Below are 24,801 nucleotides of genomic sequence, written 5' to 3'. Positions count from 1 at the left end.
TAGTGACAGCACCGAGGTCCTCCTGGGCCGGCGGGGTGGGCCTAGTGACGGCACCGGGGTCCTCCCGGGCCGGGGGGGGGTGGGCCTAGTGACGGCACCGAGGTCCGCCGGGGGAGTGGGCCTAGTGAAAGCACCAAGGTCCTCCTGGGCTGGGTGGGCCTAGTGACGGCATCAAGGTCCTCCCGGGCCGGGGGGGTGGGCCTAGTGACTGCACTGGGGTCCTCCATGCATAGGAACTAGAGGCCTTGAGGGGTGCAATCTGTGTTTCATAGATAACTGATAGACTGCATGTTTATTAATTCAGGCCATGAAATGGAAGCCACTCTGTATGTAGGCAAAAGATGCAGCTCATGTATTGTGCCGATGCTCTGGATTATACACTGTACTCTGAGATCGCACTTGTGTATATAGCCTGCAGATGTCGGTCAGGCTGTGTGTCTCCACATTCGGAGGAATATTTACCTAGACAGGACGCAATGTTCATTCTTCCTGGTCTTCTATAGTTACTGCGTATATCTGATTGATTTTGCCCTGCTCTGGTGTAACTCATGAATTTCACCGATAATTGTCAAAACAAACTCTTAAAATAGTCAGCAGTGAAATTGGAGACGAGGACTTGGGAGCCGACCGACCGCTGTGAGGGAGGAATGGTAACACACAGGGTTTATTCTGAGCATGGATGTTCCAGGCTGAGGTGTATACTGTGTGATGAGGAATAGATGAGGGCTCTCTGGCAGGGGAAGGGTTACTGTATTCCCCTCCTGTCAGTCTGAGGCATGAATGTTACAGGTTGAGGTGTATACTGTGTGATGAGGGCTCTCTGGCAGGGGAAGGGTTACTGTATTCCCCTCCTGTCAGTCTGAGGAATGTTGGGATGTTACCTACGTGGGTACTGAGGCGTTTTAGCTTGTGGATCACGCATTTGGTGGCCATTGTGGTAATGTCTGGGTGCTGTCGGTGCAGGTCTGTGCTCCCACCTTTAGAAAGCGGATAGCAGGATGAGGTGATGTGGGAGGTTGGCAGCAGATGCATTAGAGGACTGTGGAAGGATGATGGAATCAGTCTCTTCTATACCACGGTCAGGGGCTGTGTACAGAGTAGGGGGCTCAGTGTGACTGCGCATCGGCAGCCAGTGCTCTGTTCCCCGGGGGTCACCTCTGTGATGGTTCCATCCAAATCCGTCAGCTGCTGCACTGCTGGGTTATGGCAGCTCATTAAATGCTGTATCCTGATATTCCGAGATGTCACTGACCAGGTACAATTAACAACAATTTCACTGGATAAAGGGCTTGAAACAGCCAATGTAAATAAACTCGTTCATATATAAGGTCTGCACCTGTCATTTTTATAATTCCTTTATTATATGTAGACATTTCATGTTTTTTATTTAAAAAAAAAAAAGTGCACCATTTATAGAATGAATGATTCCTGGACACATTGCACTGGAGTTATTGCAGTGAATGAGATGGGTGTAATTACTTGGGGTGCATGAGTTGTGACACTGGGTCCTGCACCCCTCCGTCTCCAGTGGTCTGAGATGCTGCTCTATCACCAGAGGTACCGGCCCATACCTCTCAACATTCCAAATTTAAAAACTGGGATTAGATGGGTTACAGCGTGGTTCTGCCTAAGTTACAGGTAACCGCAGTATGAGCAGAAATTGGGACTGCTCCTCCTACACCTTAAAATATGCTCCTCTCTGAAGAATTATTTGTTGGTTTAGTAAAATAAGGAAGATAAACTGTTTTCTATTAAGCAAGGAATTGCAGTGCTGGATCAGGGATGTGTTTTGCCAGCCAGGCCCATCTGCTATAATAGGCCCAACACACGAGGTTGTAGGCTGTTGGCTATTGTTAGAGCACTTATAGGACTCTTGATGTGACTTCAATATCTGCAGTTCATAGTTTTCATTAATTTTAATTAGCTTTTAATGAGCATTTGTGCGGGCTCAGCGTCCTCGCTCTAGATGTGGTTAAAGGTCCATGAAGTGATTGCAGCTTGGGGTTTAAATAACCATCTTGTTTTGTCTGCTGGGTTATTTCCTAATTGGCTCATTTGGCTGGGGTCCAGGAAGCGGGCAGTGAGTCTGCCAGGGCCCTGCAGAGGGGGCACAGATGCAGAGTGGCAGCTGCTTCTGTATGCGTTGCGTCCGTGGCTTCCTGGGTGATCTCACCGGCTGCTGCTGGTGGCTCCTGTCTGTGTGAGCAGCGAGCCGGCCTTGCAGGCTTCAGGGACCTGGCACAATAAGCAAGTTTTGGAAAGAGTTTCTGACCTTCATTGTAATACGCCCTGCTGATGTGTTTCCCAGAAGCCTCGGCTTCAGTGCACAGCTTGTCAGGGCCGCAGAATTGTGTTCTACTGCTTAGTATAAAAGAATATATAGACTAAAATATAAAAAGAGCACGTGCCCATCATTGAGCGCACTGGTGGCACCAGTCTTTTGCAATGTCACCTTGCAACGCTGAGGCCTTTATTCCCACCATGTTTCTACTGGTTTACTCCCATGACCTATAGACATGTAATGGGCCACGGCGTTTGTGTGCATTTGTATTTTACTGAAATTTGATTTTGCACTCCATCGTGGGAAGGGTCTGTTATGTACAATCGGGTCGTGCAGCTCAGCGGAATATATTGGGGCTTAATAAAGGATATGGATACAGTCTAACATTATCAGCCTCAGTGTGTGAGATAAAACACTCTGCCTCCACGCCATCACCTCCCCCAGCCTCTCCGCTGTATGAATGAGATCCTGGGAGGGGGCAGCAGGAAGTATGAATTATTGTAGGCCTGACACAATCCTCTCATTCACAGAATGGGATGAGGTCACCTCGTTGTTCATACGATTAGTTATTTGCTGAATACCCAGTGATGGGGAGGATATCCCCCACCTTGGGTTGTATAGGAAGGTCAGGGGGCTCCACAGAGGATTTGGAAATTAAACTTGTGCACTTAGTGCCCACATTGGAGTCACCAATATTCCGTGTATCGCTGGATCTAGTACCTCGTGCCTCAGTGATGTCTCTAGTTCCCACTTGAAGATGAAACCTAATGCTGCAACTGTTTTGCACCTAATAAAGGTGAATCACTAAAGCAGTTTGAATTCTGACACCCTGGACGGCAGTAGGCCGCGTACACACTGACAGTAACACTCTGCGCTTAGGATGCAGATCTAGTGCATGCATGTGTATGTGAGGGTTTCACTTGTGTTGTGCTGCAGTGCAGGTTGTTATCCCATTTCAGTATGTCGGTGCATGTCCTCACAGATGGAAATGTGCATCCACATCAGTTGAGGCATGAGGCACATGACTCTGAGGTACAGTATACGGAGCCTAGGAATCTCACATGGGTCATCGTGTCTTGGTGGCCGCAGCTGTGGTAAATATACGATATAAAACTTGTCCGTGTCTCTGCTACCCTGCTCTGATACTACCAGAGGGGAATGAACCACAGATCATGGGCACTGAAATACCAGACAATGTTCCATATGTCAACAGTACTTTGTACCCCCCTTACAGGGCGATGGAGCGGGAACCCTCCGGGCCCCCAACCCATTCATCTGTGATGTCTCTCATCCCTCCCTCCGCCCAAAACACTAAATAGGCATTACTGGTAATATCTATCAGCACTAATTGCAATTAGCAGTGACTGTGCTGATATCAGATTGTACTGTATACTCGGGGCTGACGGGCGCTGTGTGATAATGAATAAATGATTGTCCTGTGCTTCTTTCCTCCAGACTCCTGACACTGTACTGAGAAGCTGGCACGCGATGCCCGTTGTGTATTACAGCAGGCTGCTGCGGCATTGCGGAGTGACACCGCTTGTGTTTTCCTGTGTCAGCTGAATTTGCTGCTCAGGAATTAGCAGTCAGGTCAGGATGTCTTCCAGCAGCGGCCCGGTGCCCTAGAGGGTGGGTGGGGGAGAGCGAGGGGGCCTGCAGCTCGACTCCTGGGACAGGCAGTGTTAGAGGAGGAACCGGTCAGTACTGTTAGAGAGGTAAATAGAGAAACCACCTTATTTACCTAATAACATGGTGCAAAGAGCTTCACTTTGCTGTAATCCACAGTAACAACTATATATTGGCTCTGACCGATTTGGCCCAAAGGCTGATTTCTAGTTGGCTTTTATGCACATTTTTTGCTATTTATATAATAGTACAATATAATGGTGAACGCAGCTTATTAAAAAGTATTTCTGCAACAAATCTTCATCACAGCACAATAGATAACAGATATTTTAGATTCTCTGTGTATTACAATAATGCAGGTGATTATGCGCCCATGTACGGTTCAGTCACTGTGGCGTCACCGGAATGTGACGGGATAGCGTCTTGCTCGCTGCGCTCTAATTCTCCGTGCACATTGCACCAGGGCTGGGGACGGCAGATTCTCACTTTTGGGTGTTTGGTTTTCCCTGTTGTTGCCGATCTTTGTCCTGTGGAATGTGTGCGTCCCTCGTTACGGTGCGTCCCTCGTTACGGTGCGTCCCTCGTTACGGTGCGTCCCTCGTTACGGTGCGTCCCTCGTTACGGTGCGTCCCTCGTTACGGTGCGTCCCTCGTTACGGTGCGTCCCTCGTTACGGTGCGTCCCTCGTTACGGTGCGTCCCTCGTTACGGTGCGTCCCTCGTTACGGTGCGTCCCTCGTTACGGTGCGTCCCTCGTTACGGTGCGTCCCTCGTTACGGTGCGTCCCTCGTTACGGTGCGTCCCTCGTTACGGTGCGTCCCTCGTTACGGTGCGTCCCTCGTTACGGTGCGTCCCTCATTGTTGTAGGGATTCCCAGACCGTGTCAGGCAGAGATCTGACCCCCAGGAGAATTACACCCGATTCAGTGACCTTTCAGCTTTTTTGTTTGTATTCAGATTTTAACATTAAACAAAGTGCATGCGTGACACGGCCCTAACGGCACACAGGGTGGCCGGTGACATGTATCCAGGTGTTGTGTACAGATACATGTATTTATTGGGTGTGGTGAGGACTGGATACAAGGTCACACATCTTTTACATTCCAAACTGCAACACAAAAGCCTGGTGTGAGGACCTGATTTTCTTCATTTTTTTTTTGTCTGTGTAAAAGCCAAATAACTTAAAGCAGGAGCGTAACTTAGGGCAGGAGCGGCAGCTGCATAACTTAGGGCAGGACTGGCAGCAGCGTAACTTGGGGCAGGAGAATAACTCGGGGCAGCCTGGACAAAATAATAATAATCCAGGAGCCAGTTGATTAGTAAATCCAATAGCCAGGACCATCTTTTACAGCATCAGGTGCACTATTTACATATAAAAAAAAATGTTTTTGGTAGAGGATGATACAATTTTACACTGTTATATTTTTTATTTAGGATATACACACCTATTTGTCTGCATTTCTTTATTCCTCAGCATAGGGTTTTTCTCAGGATATATACAGAGGAAGATAATTATTACATTTTATTTTTTAAAGCGCGCTGACTGAGCAAGTTATGTCTAGTCCGGGGGTTCCCAAACTCTGCCATTACAGTCCACATTTTAAGGATATTCATGCTTGAGCACAGGTGACTGACTTAGTACATCAGTCAATTTGATTTTAACCACCGTCCAAGTATGGATATCCTTAAAACCTGGACTGTAATGGCGGCGTTTGGGAACCTCTGGTCTAGCCTATAAAATTACAATGTGTTGTGGCTTTTAAAAAACCGCGTCTGCTTTTTATTCGTCGTTAGTTTGTATATTCTGGTATTTCAACTAAACATACTGATCTTTATTTTTTGAACTTTTTTATAAGTTGTTTATCTAAAACCTTTTTATGATCTCTTCAGTGTTTTGTTTCTGTTCCCTGGATATGATGAATCCAATGAGCCGAGCGGTGTTATTTCCAAAGACAAAACGCGTTATCAAACGCACTGTGGTGATGGGCAGACATATAACGCTTCTAGTACAAGTTGTATGAACCAAAAACATTTTAATTTTTTTTTTTCCCTAAATTTGAAAAGCCCCCTCTACGCCCAGTGTTAGGAGCGACGCTGTTCCTGTGTATAAGCTGCGGTGTAGTGTAGTGGTCATCGGCGCAGCGCATGGTCTATAGTGGTGAGTGTTGCAGATTATCCTGAGGTTATTGCAGAGGAGATGGTTGGAGGATTAGCTTCTTGCGTCTCCCATATTCAGGACCCTTCCCCAGACCCCCCATGACAGTGTTGTGGTCAGTGTGTGAATGCCAGGACTCTGTATAAAGGTACTGAGCATGGCAGGGAGTGCATCCTGCTTCTGAGCAGAAAGATGTTATGAGGCCAAAGACTATGGTGTATATTTACTAAAGTGCGGGTTTTTAGAAGTGGAGATGTTGTCCATAGCAACCAATCGGATTCTACTTAACATTTATCGATCACCTTCTAGAAGATAATAGCTAGAGTCTGGTTGCTATGGGCAACATCTTCACTTCTAAAAACCCGCACTTTAGCAACTAAACCCCCTTACTGGTCAGTTTGTCAAGCTCAGGAGAACGTGGTCTCCATTTACTGTAAGTTTCTCTCCACTACACATTAACACTAGTTGGTGTTTTGCTGCAAATGTATTTATTCCACTTGTGCTAAAAAGACGTGAAAGGCGTCCACTTTTTGTTTAATAAAATGGTTATAATTCTTTAGTATTTGGCTTTTTAATTTTTTAGGGTTCGGTATATTAGGCTGACAGTGATAAAATAATCAGCAACCCCAGTTTTCAGGTATGCCTAATCCTTAAATCTAATGTTGACATTTTCACTGTTGACGTCTCATATGTCGACATTTTTTACATGTTGACATGTCAGATGTCGATATCATAATTGTTGACATTCTGGTGATGACATAGTAAAAGTGGACGTTATGAACGTATATAAGATTTGAATCCATAAGAATGTATGATGGAGGTGGATTCTCACCCTGGAGGGCCTGGCCAACTTACCCCTGGATAATCTCATTTTACGAGGGAACTAATGGATGCCTAGAGTAACGTGGCACGGGTGAGTGATCTGTCATGCTTCTAGACTGTAAGCTCTTGCGAGTTTGTACTCTCTAGATCAGTGATTTTCAACCTTTTTCAACCTGCGGCACACCGAACAAGATTTTAAAATTGCGAAGAGACACCATCAGTCCCCCACGGGGAAAAAACACACACATTGCCCCCAGTGGGAAAAAACACTCACAAATTGGCACTACACAGGAAAAAGAACAGACATTGCCCCCCACAGAACAAAAACACACATTAGGACCCACAGACCATTGTTTAAAAACAAAATGGTCCCCACAGAAAGAAAACACACACATTGTCCCTCACAGGAAAAAAAAAATTGCATTGGCCCCCACAGAAAAAAGATAAGGCTAACTGTCATCCCTGTCCTGTCCCTCATCGACTGGGGTTTCTCAGTCACACTCAGTAACTGAGCACACAGTGCGGAGCTGGGAGCAGTGTGCAGGTGGGCATGCACTCTGACCTAGGTCATGCCCGGGCGCGCCTCAGCCTCCCAGGCGAGCCCAACACTGCCCGGGTCAGCAGTTCGAGTAAAGTCAACTCTGACTTTGCGGCACACTTGACAACCGCTTGCGGCACAGTGGTTGAAAAACGCTGCTCTAGATTAAAATGGGATATCTGACGGAACCTATTGTACTGTGTTGATACAAAGCGAGATCCTGAACTTCTGAGCGTCTTTAAAGGGCTCCATACATCAGGCGGCCATTTCACCGATCGGACCAAAACCACCCATCCGCTGGTCAAAAATGCTGTCAGGGAATCTGTATTCATCGATGCATCGGGGAATCGTTGCTGATCCCGATCATATTTTGGACGGGATCGGTAAATCAGGGAAATCCATAATTTCACAGATGCCCCGACGTCTGGTGATCGGAGAATTGGCCAAATACATATCAGTTATATGGGGGCCATTACAGTCAGAGGCTACCATTTGATGCCAGCCTGAGCCCCCTACTACAATACAATAATGGCAATTCCTGGGGTGGCCTGGTTGGTTATAGAGGAGGGGGTGTGAAGGGGAGGAGGCCAACCATCATGCGATATCAGCATTATCTTGCAATTGGCCCAATCTTGCCATATATGACCTCCGATAACCAGATTTGACCCTAATAATCTCTTCATACCCTCGTTATCGGGGATGATGTTGGCTAATGACCCTTGTGTGAGGTCTTCAGACTGCACTGTCCTGTCCTTGGGACCCCAGGAGTTATTCAGCTGCCAATTACCAAATGCACAGTTGTCCAGTTTGGGCCATTTGCTGGTGTGGCCAGTTAGGACTGTTACCAACCATTGTACCGTGCGGGCAGGCTCTCCTATCCCACAGGTTCTCAAGCTCGCTCCTCAGGACCCCAAACAGTGCATGTTTTCCAGAACTCCTCACAGGATAACAAGTGAAATAATTATCTCCACCTGTGGATCTTCTAAAATGTCAATGAGTAATGAATGCACCTGAGGACCGAGTTTGAGAACTCCTGTCCTATCTGATCATTGGATAGAGAGGCTCTGGCCGTGGCTGGTATAGTGCACATAATGTAACATTCCGCAGCATGTGACAGTGTGTGAGATTCAGCTCCTCTGTAATACATGGAATGTTTCATCTCCCTGATACAGCCACCCATATACAACAGATGTAAAGATACCAGGTACATGCCACAGCCTGATACACTGACCAGGGACCTTTCTTTACACACCTGCAGTGTTCTCCCCAGGCTGTTTTCTGCTGGCGCATCGCCCGGCAGAAACAGCCTGCCACCCGGCAATTTTCTCCGCTGTGGAACGCTGGCCTCTGAAGTGACCGTAGGCTAAAGAAGCCTCCGATGGCTTCAGAGGCCAGCGTTCCCAGTGATGCACTGCGCGGGTGATGTCATGATGTCACCCACGACGTGAGGAGCCTGCCCCGTGCGCCTGCTGGATCTAGTTAGATCCAGGCAGCGGGAGCGTGAGCGGCCAGTGAGTAAAGGTAAGTGCTGGGGCCAGGACCAGTCTGGGGGCACTATTTAAGTCTGGGGGCACTGCATAAGGGACACTATTAAACCTGTGGGCACTACATAGGGGCACTACAGCCATGGGTCAATGCATAAGGGCAAAGTTAAACTACAGGGGGCATTGCATAAAGGGGAAAACTACAAGGGGCACTGTATAATGAGCACTTTTGACTGAGAGCCAGTGGGGGAGCAGCCTGAGACCTGTCGAGATACCCCTTTTCCCGGCGCGCGCATAATTGCGAAGGCCCCCACCCGGCTACTTTTGGATGCCACCCGGCTGGAAAGAATTTCTGGGGAGAGCCCTGCACCTGAGGTATCTTATGTCCGTCACATATAAGCAGGAAAGTGGGAGAAGTTCTATAAATGGAACCACGTAAATCTTCTGCTCAGGCAGAAAGTGCACAGACCCTGCAGTGTCTCGGGCCTGTCTGTCGGAGTGCACAGACCCTGCAGTGTCTCGGGCCTGTCTGTCGGAGTGCACAGACCCTGCAGTGTCTCGGGCCTGTCTGTCGGAGTGCACAGACCCTGCAGTGTCTCGGGCCTGTCTGTCGGAGTGCACAGACCCTGCAGTGTCTCGGGCCTGTCTGTCGGAGTGCACAGACCCTGCAGTGTCTCGGGCCTGTCTGTCGGAGTGCACAGACCCTGCAGTGTCTCGGGCCTGTCTGTCGGAGTGCACAGACCCTGCAGTGTCTCGGGCCTGTCTGTCGGAGTGCACAGACCCTGCAGTGTCTCAGTTGATTCTTTGTTTGCAGTTGAGCTGATTTAATGATTGTGATCTCTCTGCTCCACCTGTAAGTAATGGTGTCACTCCCAGCTACACTCCCAGCTGCTGGTGCGGTCACTGCTCAGCCCGAGAGATAGATAGATGTGTCAGGTGACTTCTACATCTTCTGTGCTCATGAAATATTCACGTGAAGTTATTTCCTTTGTGGAAGAAATTAAACCGATATTTAATTGACTTTGGTCACGTTGCAGAGAGTCTGTGTAGTCACCTGCTTTCTAGGTCTGAACTGTAAATTCAGTTTGTTTTTTTTTTAATTTGTATTTAGCCCCTACTTTGGTATACATATAAAATATCTCCAAGGTGTGTGTTTGGACACACACCTTCTCATTCAATGCTTTTTGTTTATTTAAATTATTTTCAACATAGTAGATTAATACTGAAGAAACTGAAAGAACACATATGGAATTATGGGGTCTAGTTACTAAGCAGTGTTAGGAGACAGAGTGAAAAGTGATAAGAAAGTGATAAGGTGCCAGCCAATCAGCTCCTAACTGCCATCTCACAGGCTGTGTTTGAAAAATGACAGTTAGGAGCTGATTGGCTGGTACCTTATCACTTTTCACTCTGTCTCCTAACACTGCTTAGTAAATAGACCCCTTTTGCTTTGACAGCTTTGCACACTTTTGGCAGTCTCTCAGTCAGCTTCATGAGGTAGTCTCCTGGAATGGTTTTGAAGTAACAGGTCTGCCTTGTCAAAAGTCAACCTGTGGAATTACTTGCTGCCTTAATGTGTTTGACACCATCAGTTAAAGGCCCCCATACATCAGCCATCGATTGTGGCAATTCTGCAATTTGCAATCGATTGCGTATAAGAATCTGCACTGTATGGGCTTTGCAGATTGCAACCAAAATGTGATTGGAATTGGTAAATCAGATTGTCCAACATGTTGGATTTCACAGATGGATTGGGGCTGTAGATTGCTAGTGTATGGACATGATCAGCATATTTGCAGACCGTTACTAGTAAAATGATGGTGCCTTTCATGATTGATTGCAGCAAACAGATTTGCCAATCTACAAATCGATGAAAAAGATCTGTAATGTATGGGTGCAGATTGCTAGATTGGGAAATCCTAAAATCGGGCAATAAATCTTCAAATTGTTCAATTGTGGTTTTCAGATTGCTAATGTATGGGGGCCTTAAGTTGTGCAGAGGTAGGGAAACAGTGGACACCACTATGTGAGTAGTTGGTGCCATAATATGGATTAAAACAGTACTCAACTCGGTAAAGAGAAACGATAGTCCATCATTACTTTAAGACATGAAGGTCAGTCGATACGGAAAAATTCAAGAACTTTGAATGTATCCTCAAGTGCAGTTGCAAAAACAATCACACTATGATGAAACTGGCTCTCATGGACCGCCCCAGTTAAGGAAGACCAAGAGTTACCTCGGCTGCAGAGGATAAGTTCAGTAGAGTTACCAGCCTCACCTCAGATTAGAGACCACATAGTCTTCAGAGTTCAAGTAGCAGACATCTCAACATCAACTGTTCAGAGGAGACGGCGTGAATCAGGCCACTACTGAGGATGAACAAGAAGAGAATTGTTTGGGCCAAGAAACACAAGGAATGGACATTAGACCAGTGGAAATCTGTACTTTTGGTCTGATGAGTCCAAATTTTAGATTTTTGGTTCCAACCGCCGTGTCTTTGTGAGACGCAGAGAAGGTGAGTGGATGTTTCTGCATGTGTGGTTCCCACTGTGAAGCATGGAGGAGTTGTGATGGTGTGGGGTTGCTTTGCTGGTGACACTGTTGGTGATTTATTCAAAATTCAAGGCACACTTAACCAGCATGGCTACCACAGCATTCCGCAGCACCATGCCATCCCATCTGGTTTGCGCTTACTGGGACCATAATTTGTTTTTCAACAAGACAATGACCCCAAACACACCTCCAGGCTATGCAAGGGCTACTTGACCAAGAAGGAAAGTGATGGAGTGCTGCGTCAGATGACCTGGCCTCCACAATAACCCGACCTAAACCCAATTGAGCTGGTTTGGGATGAGTTGGACGCAGAGTGAAGGAAAAGCAGCCAACAAGCGCTCAGCACCTCTGGGAAGTCCTTCAAGACGGTTGGAAAACCATTCCAGGAGATACCTCATGGTGCTGACTGAGAGAATGCCGAGAGTTTGCAAAGCTGTCATCCAAGCAAGAGGCTACTTTGAGGAATCAAACAAATCAAAATAAGTTTTATATTTTAAACACTTTTTTTTTTTTTTGTTTCATGTGTTTTCATAGTTTTGATGTCTTCAGTATTAATCTACTATGTTGAAAATAATTTCAATAAACAAAAAACCATTGAATGAGAAGGTGTCCAAACTTTTGACTGGTACTGTGTGTATGTGTAAATTATATAATTTGGTTATACAAACCACCCTTATCCCTGCGCCTATACAGAGAACTAAACTTGGCAGCTACTCAGAGTCCCCTGTTAGTGGGACTGGATAATAGAGATAGAAAAAGGTCTGTTAGAGAGCACTTAAGTAACTTTGCAGTTTATACTGGATAAGAAAAGGTTGTACTAGATAAACACTTCAAAATACTACTATTGAAGAATAAAACATTCACATATAAAAATTTAGTTTTTGTGGGCAAAAAGCTGTTGACAAATGTATAAAAACATAATATAATTTCTTACGATAAAAACATTCTGTACAGTACCAATACAATTTTAGACTGTGCTGATTAGGTTTACAGGGTTCCATGTTTGAACATGAACGATTCACCCTAAGGTTTAAAGCATGTATTCGTAGTGATGTAGTCACCGAATTAGGATCAAAAACAGTTACCCTACGCGTTTCGTCTCCTTGGTGACTTCTTCAGGGGTAAATCTGTATCTTCACATAAAGGAATACATATTGTAAGTTCCAACTGGTCTCAGATATACTGGAACGATAGATATTCTTAGGAAACACCTGGTTCTCAGCAGGTTTACACATTCTATAAAGTCAAACCTTCTACGCTCTGTTTGGCGCAGGCCAGACAATCCCCTCCTATGTACTGAAGGCCAGAGTGAACTTGGTTGGATACAGGTCCCGCTACTAGTGAATATATGTTTAATACAATTGTTTCCATGTGTTATGTTGGTTATTTCAGGTATTTCTCCTCTAGGTTTTTATAATTGGCTGAATCGGCTGCGCTTGTTTTGTATAAGACGCGTCGATCATCTTTACCTTCATTTCTAGGAATATAGGCTCCCTGCAGACTGGGGAGCGGAGCTGTTTGTATGTCTTTATCCCGTCTGTCACTTACCCCTTTCTTACACCGCCAATAAATGAGAATTCTGTGTAACAGCCGGGGAATATCTGAGCTCTCCCCATTCATTATTAAATCTCCTGTAGAGTTCATGTGATATCTTGTCGGAGGGGCTGCAGGTGCGTGACTGAAGCCCTGGTTCTCTGACAGGTAGAAATCGCATCCTGAGCGGTGAAACAGGTTATTTTATTTAGGAGAAATTCTTTTGTCTCCTTTATGAATAAATCTCCTACTCTTAACCTTGTTGTACATAGCACATGGGGGGGACTGCGTTCATGTCTCCTGTTCTGGCGCTGGCTGCAGCGATATCATATTACGTCTATAGTTTGAGCTAGAAATTAGCAACACTTTCAAACCGCTTCTGTGGATTATTCACCGCATCCTACACCTTTCTGCGTTGGAATGGCGCCCTCACATTGTTTGTGGTGAAGCAGGTTGTACAGATACGGAAGCTCTCGCCTCTACGATTCGGCAAGTTCTGCCGTGAGATCGGAGTTGTGCAAAGTTCTGCCACGATTTAGCTCTTTTTTGCTTTGACACGTTCCTGAAACTTGCGCGCAGTTTGTCTGTGATGATAGTAGCTCCGGGTCTTCCTGTGTAATCTGCCTTTTCCCATTATTGCTGTAATATAATCTGGCTCCTGATTTGAGGTTCTGAACCCATAGGCCAGGGGGATATTCAATTATTATTTTGGCAGGCCGGACATTCGAGTTTGACTTGAAAATAAGGGTACTGAGGAAAATAAAGGATAAAATATATTTGAAAGTTTCCCTCCATTTTATATTCCTTTATTGATTGCGTGCCTCCCGCTTTTATTTAGTTTTGATTTTAGTGCCCTCTACCCTCTTATATACCTGGTTTGTTTTGTACGCCTCCTACTTTCTGTTACTTGCATAGCTGCTCCTCTCCCCACGTCTATTCCCCGGCCTGGTCACCCCACTTTGGATGAGACGTCATGGCGTCACCTTACTCGCACATACGTAATAAAAAATCAAACAAAACCGCAACTCGCGCCAGAGCTAAACAAAAAGTTGTTATGGAAGCCCTCGTGGGCCAGTGTTAATTGTCATGGGCCATTTTTAATAGTGTTGCAGGCCAGATTAGGCCTTCGGGCCACCAGTTGCCTAGGCCGGCGGGCCACCAGTTGCCTAGGCCGGCGGGCCACCAGTTGCCTAGGCCGGCGGGCCACCAGTTGAATAGGCCTGGCATAGGCTATAAGCCGGTGTTGCTTCACCTTCATTACACTGCCAGCACCACATTGTAGTGAAGCCTGATGACAGCGCCACCATCAGGTTCTTAGGAGTATTAATGTGTGACCTGCATTCAAAGTGGCCGTTGTGTGAGCTGGACCCATATTTATAGGAATGTGTTCTATCAAATTACTGGTAACTGGAGAAACACTGAGGCACGAGGCACCGGTTGCCGGTAAGCAGGCTACATTTTGATAAATATGGATAGATGTGTTTGAAATCTGTCTAACTATGGCTTTGCTACAGCACAAATCGACCTTGAAGAGACGGAATTAGTTAAACATTAAAGATTACTGGACGAATTTGCAATTACTTTGTGTGTACAGATGTGTCCCACCTACATCTGTCCTCCTTTCGCTAATGGTCGCGCCACACAACGCGGAAGCTCAGTGTGACTCGGTAGCTCTGATCGTATTTTCGTGCGTCATTTTACCTTCAAATGCGTCTTATTCGCACAGCGATGCTAATAGCACAAGCAGCTTTTGGTGAGTAAAATAATGTGCAGCATGCCTATGTTCTGTGTGTGACCTCGGGTGTATCTGCATGATTGCAAACCCTACGTTAGTGTTACAGCCGCTGACACTGTCTATTCGCATCGTTGTACGAATAAGACACATTTGAAGGTAAAAATACGCACAAAAAAACGCTCAGAGCTACAGAGCCATGGCATTGCGCATCTAGAAGGACTGTTTGATGCGCCAGGAGGCTAGATGCATGTATACCCATCTGTATGGCGTCATTCTCCACAGGTGACATCAGCGCACGGATATTGTGGATAATTGTACAATCTCACAGGATAGCGATGAAACAATATAGCCAAATGGTTGTATTGAGATAATTGTGCTTATTTTCAGAAGTAAACTACGGTAGTTCCGTCCCCTCCGGGAGAGGTGGTGATGGTGTTTCCGCACATCGCCATGCTTATACAAACCAGGACATTCATGTCAGTGCTATTAGCCGGAGGCGTACAGGAGATGATAAAACTGATAATCCTGCTATAGACTGTATAGAAAAGTCACTATTTCGGCTGTTATGGCGGCTGGGGATGCGTTTTCTCTAGGACGCGGTGTTGGGTTCCTAGTCTTGTTGGATAACTTTGTCATCTTGGCTGTCTGGATACTTTCTATTTCTATTTCAGATATCTCTTTGCTGATACAAATCCAGCTGCTTGACTCTTGGTAATTCCACTGAGTCATTATTGTGTCTTGTAATAATCTCAGAGCAGGAAACTCTGTTGAAAGAATGGCGTATGATGAAGCAATCTGTATGCCAGCCCTTAGCTAGCACGGTGAGGTAGGCAGGGAATGTTGAGACTTGTGGTTCCCCAACAAGGCTTGCTGGTATTTGTAGTTCCCGAACAGCATCTTTTTCCTGCTTTTCATAACAAAAAATCTCGCACATGAACAATAGCCCTTTCTCCCATCATGTTTTAGTGAACTGTCCCCCTCCCCAGTAACTTACTTAGACTGTAGGGTTACATACAGATCAGACTGTTGCCAGGCAATTTACCCTATAAATCTAACAGTGTCAGCCAAGCTGGTACCAGAGCTGAAGGGACCTAGTGTGACTTGGATAAGCTGATGCAATAAGCCCCTATCCTCATACAGAAACTATGCATCGCCCCCATATGTCATGGAAAGTGTAGGGAATGCAGAACCAGGCAGTGACATGTAATGTAGTGACTAATCTGATTAATGTGTGCAGAAAATGTGTCCCGTGCATGTCGATTTCTGCCCAGTTTTGCTACAGCGAAGCCTGACTCATATAGGGTCTCTGTCTGAGTGATGGGGTAACCTGAGTAAATCATATGCAGTAATGTTATCATTAAAAGTATCCCAACTCCGAGCTCTCTTTTGTGAGTTCTAAGGCTCGGAGTAAAGTGACATTTGGACAACAGGTGCTGAAGGGGATGCGCTGGCTATGTACTGAAAAACTTTAGTTCCAAATTTTGTTATAAGGTGGTAATCGCATGAAAAGCACCACAATTACATAGCGACACTTTACCAAGGAACGAGTCATCAGCTGCTACTTAGACATCTTGGCCACTACGATCACCAGACCTCACCCAATGAGACTTTTGGTGTCTTTTTTTGAAGAACCAGGTGTATTGGGAAGGAAATTCTACAGTACCCTGCAAGATCTCTCAGACCACTTTAGATGCCATGTGCTGGCTACTCCACCTGACCTAGTAAGTTTTGCTATAGGGAATGCTGTTCAAATGGAAACTGTTGTTGACCACAATGGAGGACACAATGAACTCAAAGTGCTCTTTGAGTGATTTTTATCGCCACTTGGTAACAAAATTTGTAACTAATATATTTTTTTTCAATAAATGGCCAGCACATCCTCTGAAGTACCTGTTGTCCAAATATTTCACAACTACAAGCCATATGGCTCATTCCAGAGCAATCTGAGTAGGGATACTAATTTTTACGGCCCTGTATGTACTGGGATGAAGGGGTTAGCAGGTAGACTATTTCCTAGTATGTAGTGGTCACTAGGGACTAGGCCTAAAGCCTGTTGCACACAAGTCGTTTTCCTTATGTATATTAGTGACTGTGTAGAGATGCTCGGGTGCAGATCCTCCAGCTGTCTCTGGGAGTTTCTTTAGATGGCGTGCGGGTGGAGAACAGCTGACCACGTAACTGGGGAAGCTGGGGGGTGAAATAGTGATGTGTGTGGTGAATACATGAAGTCGCTCTTATAGTGGAACGGACATGTTTCCAGCGATGCCGCTGCTGCTCTGTTAGAGTAACTGAGAATGTTAATATGAAGTGTTTTCCTTGGGCTTTGCTGAGTTCTGGGAGGAAGTGACTGGTTGCTAGCGAGGTGTCGCACTGATTAGCAGGTTTGAAGAGGGTGCACAGAGGAAGTGGTTTCTGCATAGCTTGAACAAAATGTACCAGTTTATTTCTAAACCATGGCAACGCGGCCTCCCGAGAGTCTCTTACAGAGCGTGCAGTCGTTGCTTTTTATTTTTGGTGCATCAGGTCAGGTGTTTGCCATAAGGATTGGTTACCATTCTGCTCAGTCGCCATCTTGGGTGTATTCGCTCCAGCACTGTCGGCTCGGGCCTAATCCCTGTACATTTGTCAGGTTTGGATTGCTGGCTAATCGATCAATTCATCAGAGGAGTCACATTTGGGTACAAATTGTGCCCAGGCAGAGGGTGTGTCATCGCCTCACCCTTCTTGCTCTGGATCCCTTCCTGCAGCGTCATCCATATATGTATACACTGTGGCCAGATGCAGAGCCAGGTGCTAGTTCACTTTAATAAACGCTGCGCAAAAAATGCTTATTTCCGCATCTCCCAAGGCACCATATGCGCCTACGTTATGACAAGTCTTCCTCAGTGTAGCAGACGCAATAGATGCACAACCTAACAGGCGTATTTGCGTGAACACACCTTACTTTTGTTAGAACACGCCTCACCTCCCTTGTTCTGCCTCTTCAGTCATTAACTTGTTGCTTGCATAACGCGTTCCAGTCTGCATTTGCATCTGTTCGCTTTCTGAGCAAGCGTAGTGTGAAAATGCGTGATATATATGCCAAGCCAACAGGTATAATGCTGCATCAGCCCCCAATCTGCTTTTTTTTTATTTAGGAAAATTACCTGACCTTATAAATGACGGGTACTACCGTGTAATCTCACATGAGTGACGGGCTATATTACGGTTCTCTTTGTAGCTAAGGAAATGAGATTAGCGCCTGAGGGAAAACGCCATGGGCGCGTATTAACATGGGCTGTGCTGTCAGGAGACACTGAATTCTGTCCTGGCAGAGGATGGGATTCTCTACACGGCACCTCCGTTCTTACATCACTGGGGCGTGGAGCCTTGGGTGCGACCGACATCTTGTCAGACACAAATCCCCGTAAATCTCCCCAGCGCTCGCTGTAGACAGACGGTTGAGGAGTGAGAAAAGCCTTTTTCTTCCTCTCCCTTTCATGGATTTCTTCCAGCATTGTCTCACACCTATACAACCTGAATTATGCTGTAAGTGGAGACTTAGATTCTATAGAAAGGCATCATTAGGGCGAGACGTTATATTTTATTTACTTATTTAATGCTTTGTTGACACTCGGTGCAATTATTATACATGATTTTCATCAGTTTGGGTCTGTCATGTCCGTGGTTTCCAAGCAATGGATAGATGTTTAATCTCTTATTTCCAGCATTTTGCCTGCAGGTTTGGTTTTGTAAACCATTTAAGGGCTTTGTAGTGATGAAAAGGATATATATACGTAGATGATGATTTTACCACATAATCACCTGGAAGTGGTTTTCATGGCAGCTGGGGATTTTAAGTAACAATTTGCACGTTTAGGTGTGATACAGATCTCTGTGGCTCCTGTCTCACATGCAGACACGTTATCTGCATTGAATTCTATACATTTCCCCGCCCACTTACTATATCTGTCATCTGCGCGTGCGGTCAGCCATTTTGTGGGCTGAACCAATTTCCTGCTCACTACAAACTGCATCCCCCAGTGATGTCACCAGTTCCTCCAGCATTGATTGGCTGCATTCCCATGAATGTTGTTTCAGCCCACAAAATGGCCGCCACATCTGAGTAAATGATTAGAGCAGTAGCCATATTTTTGATATTGTAATGCTATATAGTGAACATAATGTATTTTTTGTTGTCTTTGTGTATATATGCCCTTTTTATTACTGTATGCCACATAATTTACTGATAACCCCACTCTAAAGGCCCCCATACACTGCACGATATACGTGCCGAACCGACGGATTGGCACGATATAGGTGCTATATTGTGCCGTGTATGGGCACGATATCGTACCTGATATCATGCTGCGCGCTCCTGCTGGATCGTAAATCGCATCCCTAGGTCTTCCTGCATGTTCATCTGATCTGCAATGCGATTTACGATCCCTTTCACATGGAGGAGGGGTGAGTCGGCATATCGTGTGGTCTGCGGGGACCGCACGATTGCTGGCGCTGACTGCACGATTCGTCTGCCGACGGATTGGCAGTCTCCCTACACGGTGCATCGCAAAGCAGGCTGATCATTAGATTTAGATAGTTCTTATGAAAGGGGTCAGGTTACTTTATTTGCCTGATGAGTCTTTTTTTTTTTTTTTTTGACTCCCCTTGCTTAAAATGAATTCCTCTGTAGCCGGGGATACTGGGTAATCTACAGTGGGAATGTGGCCTAGATGGTATTTAGATTGTCAAGGGAAGCAGCAGCTGCCTGGTAAATATCCCAGGGCAGCACTGTAAGGAGCGTTTTCAGTCACGCAGCCCATATACAGGCCGTCTCCTCTGCATAACTCTCTCTCATGGCGTCACCAGACTAATGAGAGGGCATGAAGGCCTTCCTCCAGCTCCAATGCCCCCAGGAGCAGACCTGCTCGTTGTTCTGTAGCGTAAGCTCCTGGGCTTTTGTTCCAAGACGTTCCTAGTGTCTATACATGAAGATTGTGTTACGCAAGCTGCCGTCTATAGTGGTATATGAATAAAGGATTGATAATGACGCCTGTCACTCAATGCGTAAGAGCACCTGACTCTAATGGTCCTTAACCCAGATGAAACTGATCACATGCTTTCTTACAGTTTCCAGCATGCCATAAGTGTAAAATGAACCACAAGAGCCAGCATGTCCTGCCATCCTTTGTGTGGCACTTGTAGTTCCACAGCAGCTGGAGAGCCTCAGGTTGCATACATACCTCAGCACTTGACTGACTGTTGCAATGAAAGGGTTAACTTATAGGGAGTAAAGCATGAACCCAGTTCTTGGGGTTTGTCCAAATTTCATACATTCCAATACTTTGTGTAATATGTGAGTAAGGTGCATCTTGCTGGGGGTTAGTCGCGAGCGCAACGGAATGTTAGACATCAGATAGTTAAGGTGTTTATCATCGTTTACAAGAGCAGGCAGCTATCTGACATATTGTATGTCTGTCACTCCCTGCAGGCAAACGGTATGATCTGAGGAGTTAGTGGCAGGTGGAGGCTCTCCTCATCCCCTGTACAGCGTAGTCACCTGTACATAGGCAGCTGTTGCAGAATTCAACCTGTCAATTTCCTATGAACCAGTGGCCTCATATTATATGTTGAGGCTGCTTTCAGTGAATTCATAAGTTCCATTTTCATCAGCCGTCTCACACAATGTCCCTCAGTGATGTGACCTCTGCATAGAGTATGATTGATAGCAGTCTTATAGATATTAGCTCGCTCCACAAAATGGCTGCCTCTACTGCGTGAAAGCAGGGCCGTTCTGAGGGAGGCAAGCTCAAGGAGGCTGCACTGGTCCAGCTCGGGCTAAACGGGGTGCCTGGTGTGACCCCAGACGTGTCCTGGTACGGCACTGAGTGTAGGTGACGGGTCCACTTTAATTCCGGTTGCTAGAAAGTGAAAATGCTTACAGCTTCCTCTACCTGAAATGTTCTCAGCGGGTTACAATCTGCCCCAATACTCGTGGTTCCAGGGGGGGGGAGAGAAATCGCCACGTAATATCGGATTCACCATATTGTCATTGCAAAGACGTGTGTCCCCATTTAGGTATTAAACCTGGGCTAATAAATCACACTCTTCTATGAAAGGATTATGGTACAGTCATTTATTTTCCTACATTTTCATTAATACATTTTCATCTGTCTGAGGCCAATGACGTCTTATGCAAATGAGCGTCAGATTTAGATGTTCTTTAGTCATATTAATGGGAAGATGGCTGACGCTGTAGTTTAGGGATTTAAAATATATTTTCAATTTTCCTTTTTGCTTGTAAACTAACCGCAATAGGCGAAACTCCCTTTTGTATATTTTATTTATACTTTGCTCGTTTATTCTCGCCTTTTAATTTGTGTTTTCATTTGCTGCAAAACACATGTCTCTTAGGGGTTACTACCACTGGTCGATCGGTCAGAATGTGATTGGTTAGCTACTCCTGAAAGGACAGGTTTAGTTAAACATCTGGATGACTGATCATCCCGTCCTGGTCATCTCTGCTCCCTGTGTGACTATATTGTAGCCAAGCTGCACCAATCTCTGATCTGCTAAAACCATTTGCTCACAAGGGCCTGGGGTGCAGCTAATATAGACATAATTCAGATGCCGCAGTATGAAGACACAAATTTCTTCTCTGAGGATTTTGGAATCTCTCCAAGAGCTGAGGCAGACGATCTCGCCATCGTTTTCGCGTGCTGGAGTGAAAGACTTGGCTAAATTTAGGCTGTTCTGTGAAACAGAAGCTGGGGCAGAATTCTGTGCGGAGTGCAAGATTTACTTGTACGTTCTCACCCTCCTGAGATCCGCCCTGACCGTGATTTTAGCCACTCTGTCTTGTGTAAGGACATATGTAATGTGTAAGGTCGTGGGCTTAATTCACATGCACTAAACATATATGAACCCTTTCACGTGCTGACTTACTGTTACCCGGGTACTGGCCTGCTGTGTATCTGACCTGGAGGATCGATGGGGTGGCTCTGTGAGCTGAAATAGACACCTTCCAGCTTTAGGCTGAAGTACTTATTGACGTCAAGCTATAGATCAGCTCTGACTTCAGATATGTCCTTAGGCCTGTTTTGAAATAACCAGTTTGCAGCAGCACACTGGGAGACCTGCCTGTTATTATCTATAAAAATGAGGGGAGCTTAGTAAATAGCCTCGTATAGTCAAACTGAGGATATTGGTGCCTCCTCTATACTGCTAGATCACATATTTTATTTATTTTTAAAATTGGCTGAGTCAAAGTGTGTGTGTGTGTGTGTGTGTGTGTGTGTGTGTGTATGTATATATATATATATATATATATATATATATATATTTTACTGTGCTTCAATGCTAAAATGGACACCAACTAATTACTCTGAATTAGTGCTATATTTATTTACCCTAAACTGGATCTGTTATACACTTACTTTATATGCCATTCATCCATTAACTATTGGGACATGCTAAGAATGAGGAACTCTAACCCACAGTGCCATTATTTTCAATGCATCTACTCCCCTTCAGCAATATTCCCAATGTTCTAGGAACTTTGTTGCAACCAGTTTTGTTTATACCGAGCAATTATAGGCTGTTCACTCACTGCTGTATAAATGTTGTTTTATACATTCCATCCGCATTAGTGACTCTTACAGTGGTCCCTGGATACGTGGGAAACCTCTATTACTGGGACTAATTGTGAGGTCCCGGCAGTTTTGCACCATAAAACCTCGGTTAGTGAGTCTGTCAAACCTCTTTAACTGAGCTGGATTTTTCTCGATTATTGAGAATAATCACCTCTATAACTGAGACAATTGCTGATAGGACCTCTTTACGTGAGGTTACTGCAGTTTATTATCCTCTATAAAACCCCTTTTCCAGTGCCGCAAAAATCCGGGTTATTACCATGTCAACACGGGTCGCAGCTCCGTGGAAAAGGGTCCTAGGAAAAAATCCCGGGGCATTTCTTCTTGTGTCTCGAGTAGAGTTTTTACACGGGTTAAACCCAGGTCACGCTCAGTGTAAACGGGTAACCCGGGTGATATGACCCGGCACCCGTTTCCAGCATGCTGATTGGGTGGCATTCGGAAGCTGTCTATGACAGCGATCATCGGGGAGTGAGAAATTGCAGCCTCCAGATATGGTCCGGACCGTTAAGGTTTTGACCCCATACCCGCTTTATATGGGGAGGCTGTCCCCTCTCCCTCCCCAGTGACAGCAGTCAGGCAGCTTCCGAATGTCACTCCCCTGGAAAAGACCCCCCTACCCTGGTCTCCAGGCTGGCATTCAGGGGAGATCTGGAGTTTCCGTCGCTTGGTGATGACATCGTTTCCAAGCGCTGGCACTGCACCAGTGTGCGGTGTGAACGGCGCCAATCCAGGGTATTCCTGGGTTGGCGCCGTAGTGGAAATGGGATAAATCCTGAGTCTGACCCGGCTTGAAACCTTGTTTCAAATCCTGGGTCAGACTCGGGATTATGGTGGAAAATGGGTATAAATGAGGCAACAACCTTTTATAGCCTCTGTAACTGGGATTAGTACATGGTCTGACAAGTCTCTGTCTGTACCTGGACTTACAGGGGTGAGAACTTCTATACGTGAGACCAACAGGTCTTGAACCTGGATAAGTGAGAGACCCCTTTAAGGGGCCCATTTATCATTGAATATTTGAGGTAAAATCCCTGAAAACACCTGGGTGCTACCTCATATATTAAGTATCCCCCGGATGTATTAAGTAGAGACCCCAGCAGATATCTCCGATACCTTGTGTGATCCCTCCATTACCCCTGGCAGCTGCATCCCCCATAGCTTTCTATGGGGGATGCGATGCTGCCAGATTTACTAATGTGACGCATGCCAGATATTGGCTAACGCCATCTGAAGATGGTGTTAGCCGCTGTAGCCTATGGGCTACCACCGCATAATCAGCCGGCGGCGGGTTCTGGAGGAACCCTCCCCCCGGCAATGGCTGCCAGCCAGCGGGACTGTGCATGTGCAGCAGCCCTGGCCGGCAGCTCTCCGGAGATATCGCGGGGACGGGATCCTTTCAGAGCCTGTGTCCCTTCACGTCCCGGATGATGCGTCCGGACGAAATGATTGCATGTTGCAATGCGATCATGGGGGTTACTGGCATGTCGTGATCGCATTGCAAATATTTTTATTAATACATGGGGGCCTAAGTGAGACTAAAACGTGCCGTCCCTTGAGATCCCACTTATCCAGGTACGACTGTACATTGTACTGGCTCTTTAGGCCTTCTGTGCGCGGTTTTGACGTGTTCTATTTGCACTGTATGCCTTCTGCAATGTGACTTGTGGCTAAAACCAGGGCCTGTCTCTTACAGGTGGGAGGAAGAGCTTGCAAAGAGGACACATCTGGAGTCCATGGTGGAGACTCTTCAAGAGGTGAGCTGGGGCAATGTTTGCAGAGGAGAGGGGGGTTTTGGGGGCCTGATTCAGAGATGTAGGCTATGCAGATGTTTTCACAGTTGAGCGATGATCTGTGCCTGAGCCGTACTGCGCATGCAACAAGGTACATTGCCGGATCCGCCCACACCGAATATTCACTGTGCGATTGACAGTGTAGGAGCATTTGGGGTTAGTAGAGGAGTGGTGGCAAGGAACATAGGCGTGTTGTGACCGTTTTTGTGGAAGGTCTCGTCCAGCGACTGTGAGCCCATACGCAAGGAATATGGATCCGGCGTCTCAGTTCCCACGGCCATTCTGCAGCACCGTAGACTAACATAGGAATGTGATAATGGCATGGTCTGCGTCTTTGTAAGCAGATGCTGCAACATTTTACGCAGATGTTTGGATCTGCAAAGCCGCTGGTGTCTCCATACATCTCCTGCTGGCTGCGACATTTGCCTATTTTCGCACTGCCGCAGCGTCTGCATTAGCGTACAACTCTGAATCCAGACCTATAGCCACCGGCCAGGCGCATACCGGTTTCCTGACACCTGTCTTTTATCAGGAGGCGCAGGAAGCTTACAACGTCCACGATGAACTCAATGAGAAGATTGAGAGGTTGAAATCTGAACTGGTGGTCTTCAAGGGTCTGATGAGTGACGTAAGTACCCTCCGTGACTGACCA

The 24,801-nt window shown here is 46.0% G+C and overlaps 1 protein-coding gene across 3 annotated transcripts in view; it reads left to right on the top strand.

The window, feature by feature from the left end:
• IFFO2 (intermediate filament family orphan 2) overlaps positions 1–24,801 on the top strand; it is a 63,004-nt gene that overhangs the window by 16,674 nt on the left and 21,529 nt on the right. For all 3 annotated transcript variants that reach the window (XM_088466270.1, XM_088466269.1, XM_088466268.1), the window contains exons 2-3: positions 24,053–24,113; positions 24,682–24,777. In XM_088466270.1, coding sequence (XP_088322396.1) covers positions 24,053–24,113; positions 24,682–24,777 — 157 coding nt within the window. The remainder of the gene's footprint in view (positions 1–24,052; positions 24,114–24,681; positions 24,778–24,801) is intronic.

The sequence above is a fragment of the Taudactylus pleione genome, unplaced genomic scaffold, assembly GCF_031769625.1.
Source record: "Taudactylus pleione unplaced genomic scaffold, aTauple2 ptg002751l, whole genome shotgun sequence".
Taxonomy (NCBI): Eukaryota; Metazoa; Chordata; class Amphibia; order Anura; family Myobatrachidae; genus Taudactylus; species Taudactylus pleione.
This window is presented reverse-complemented; position numbering and strand designations above follow the sequence as displayed.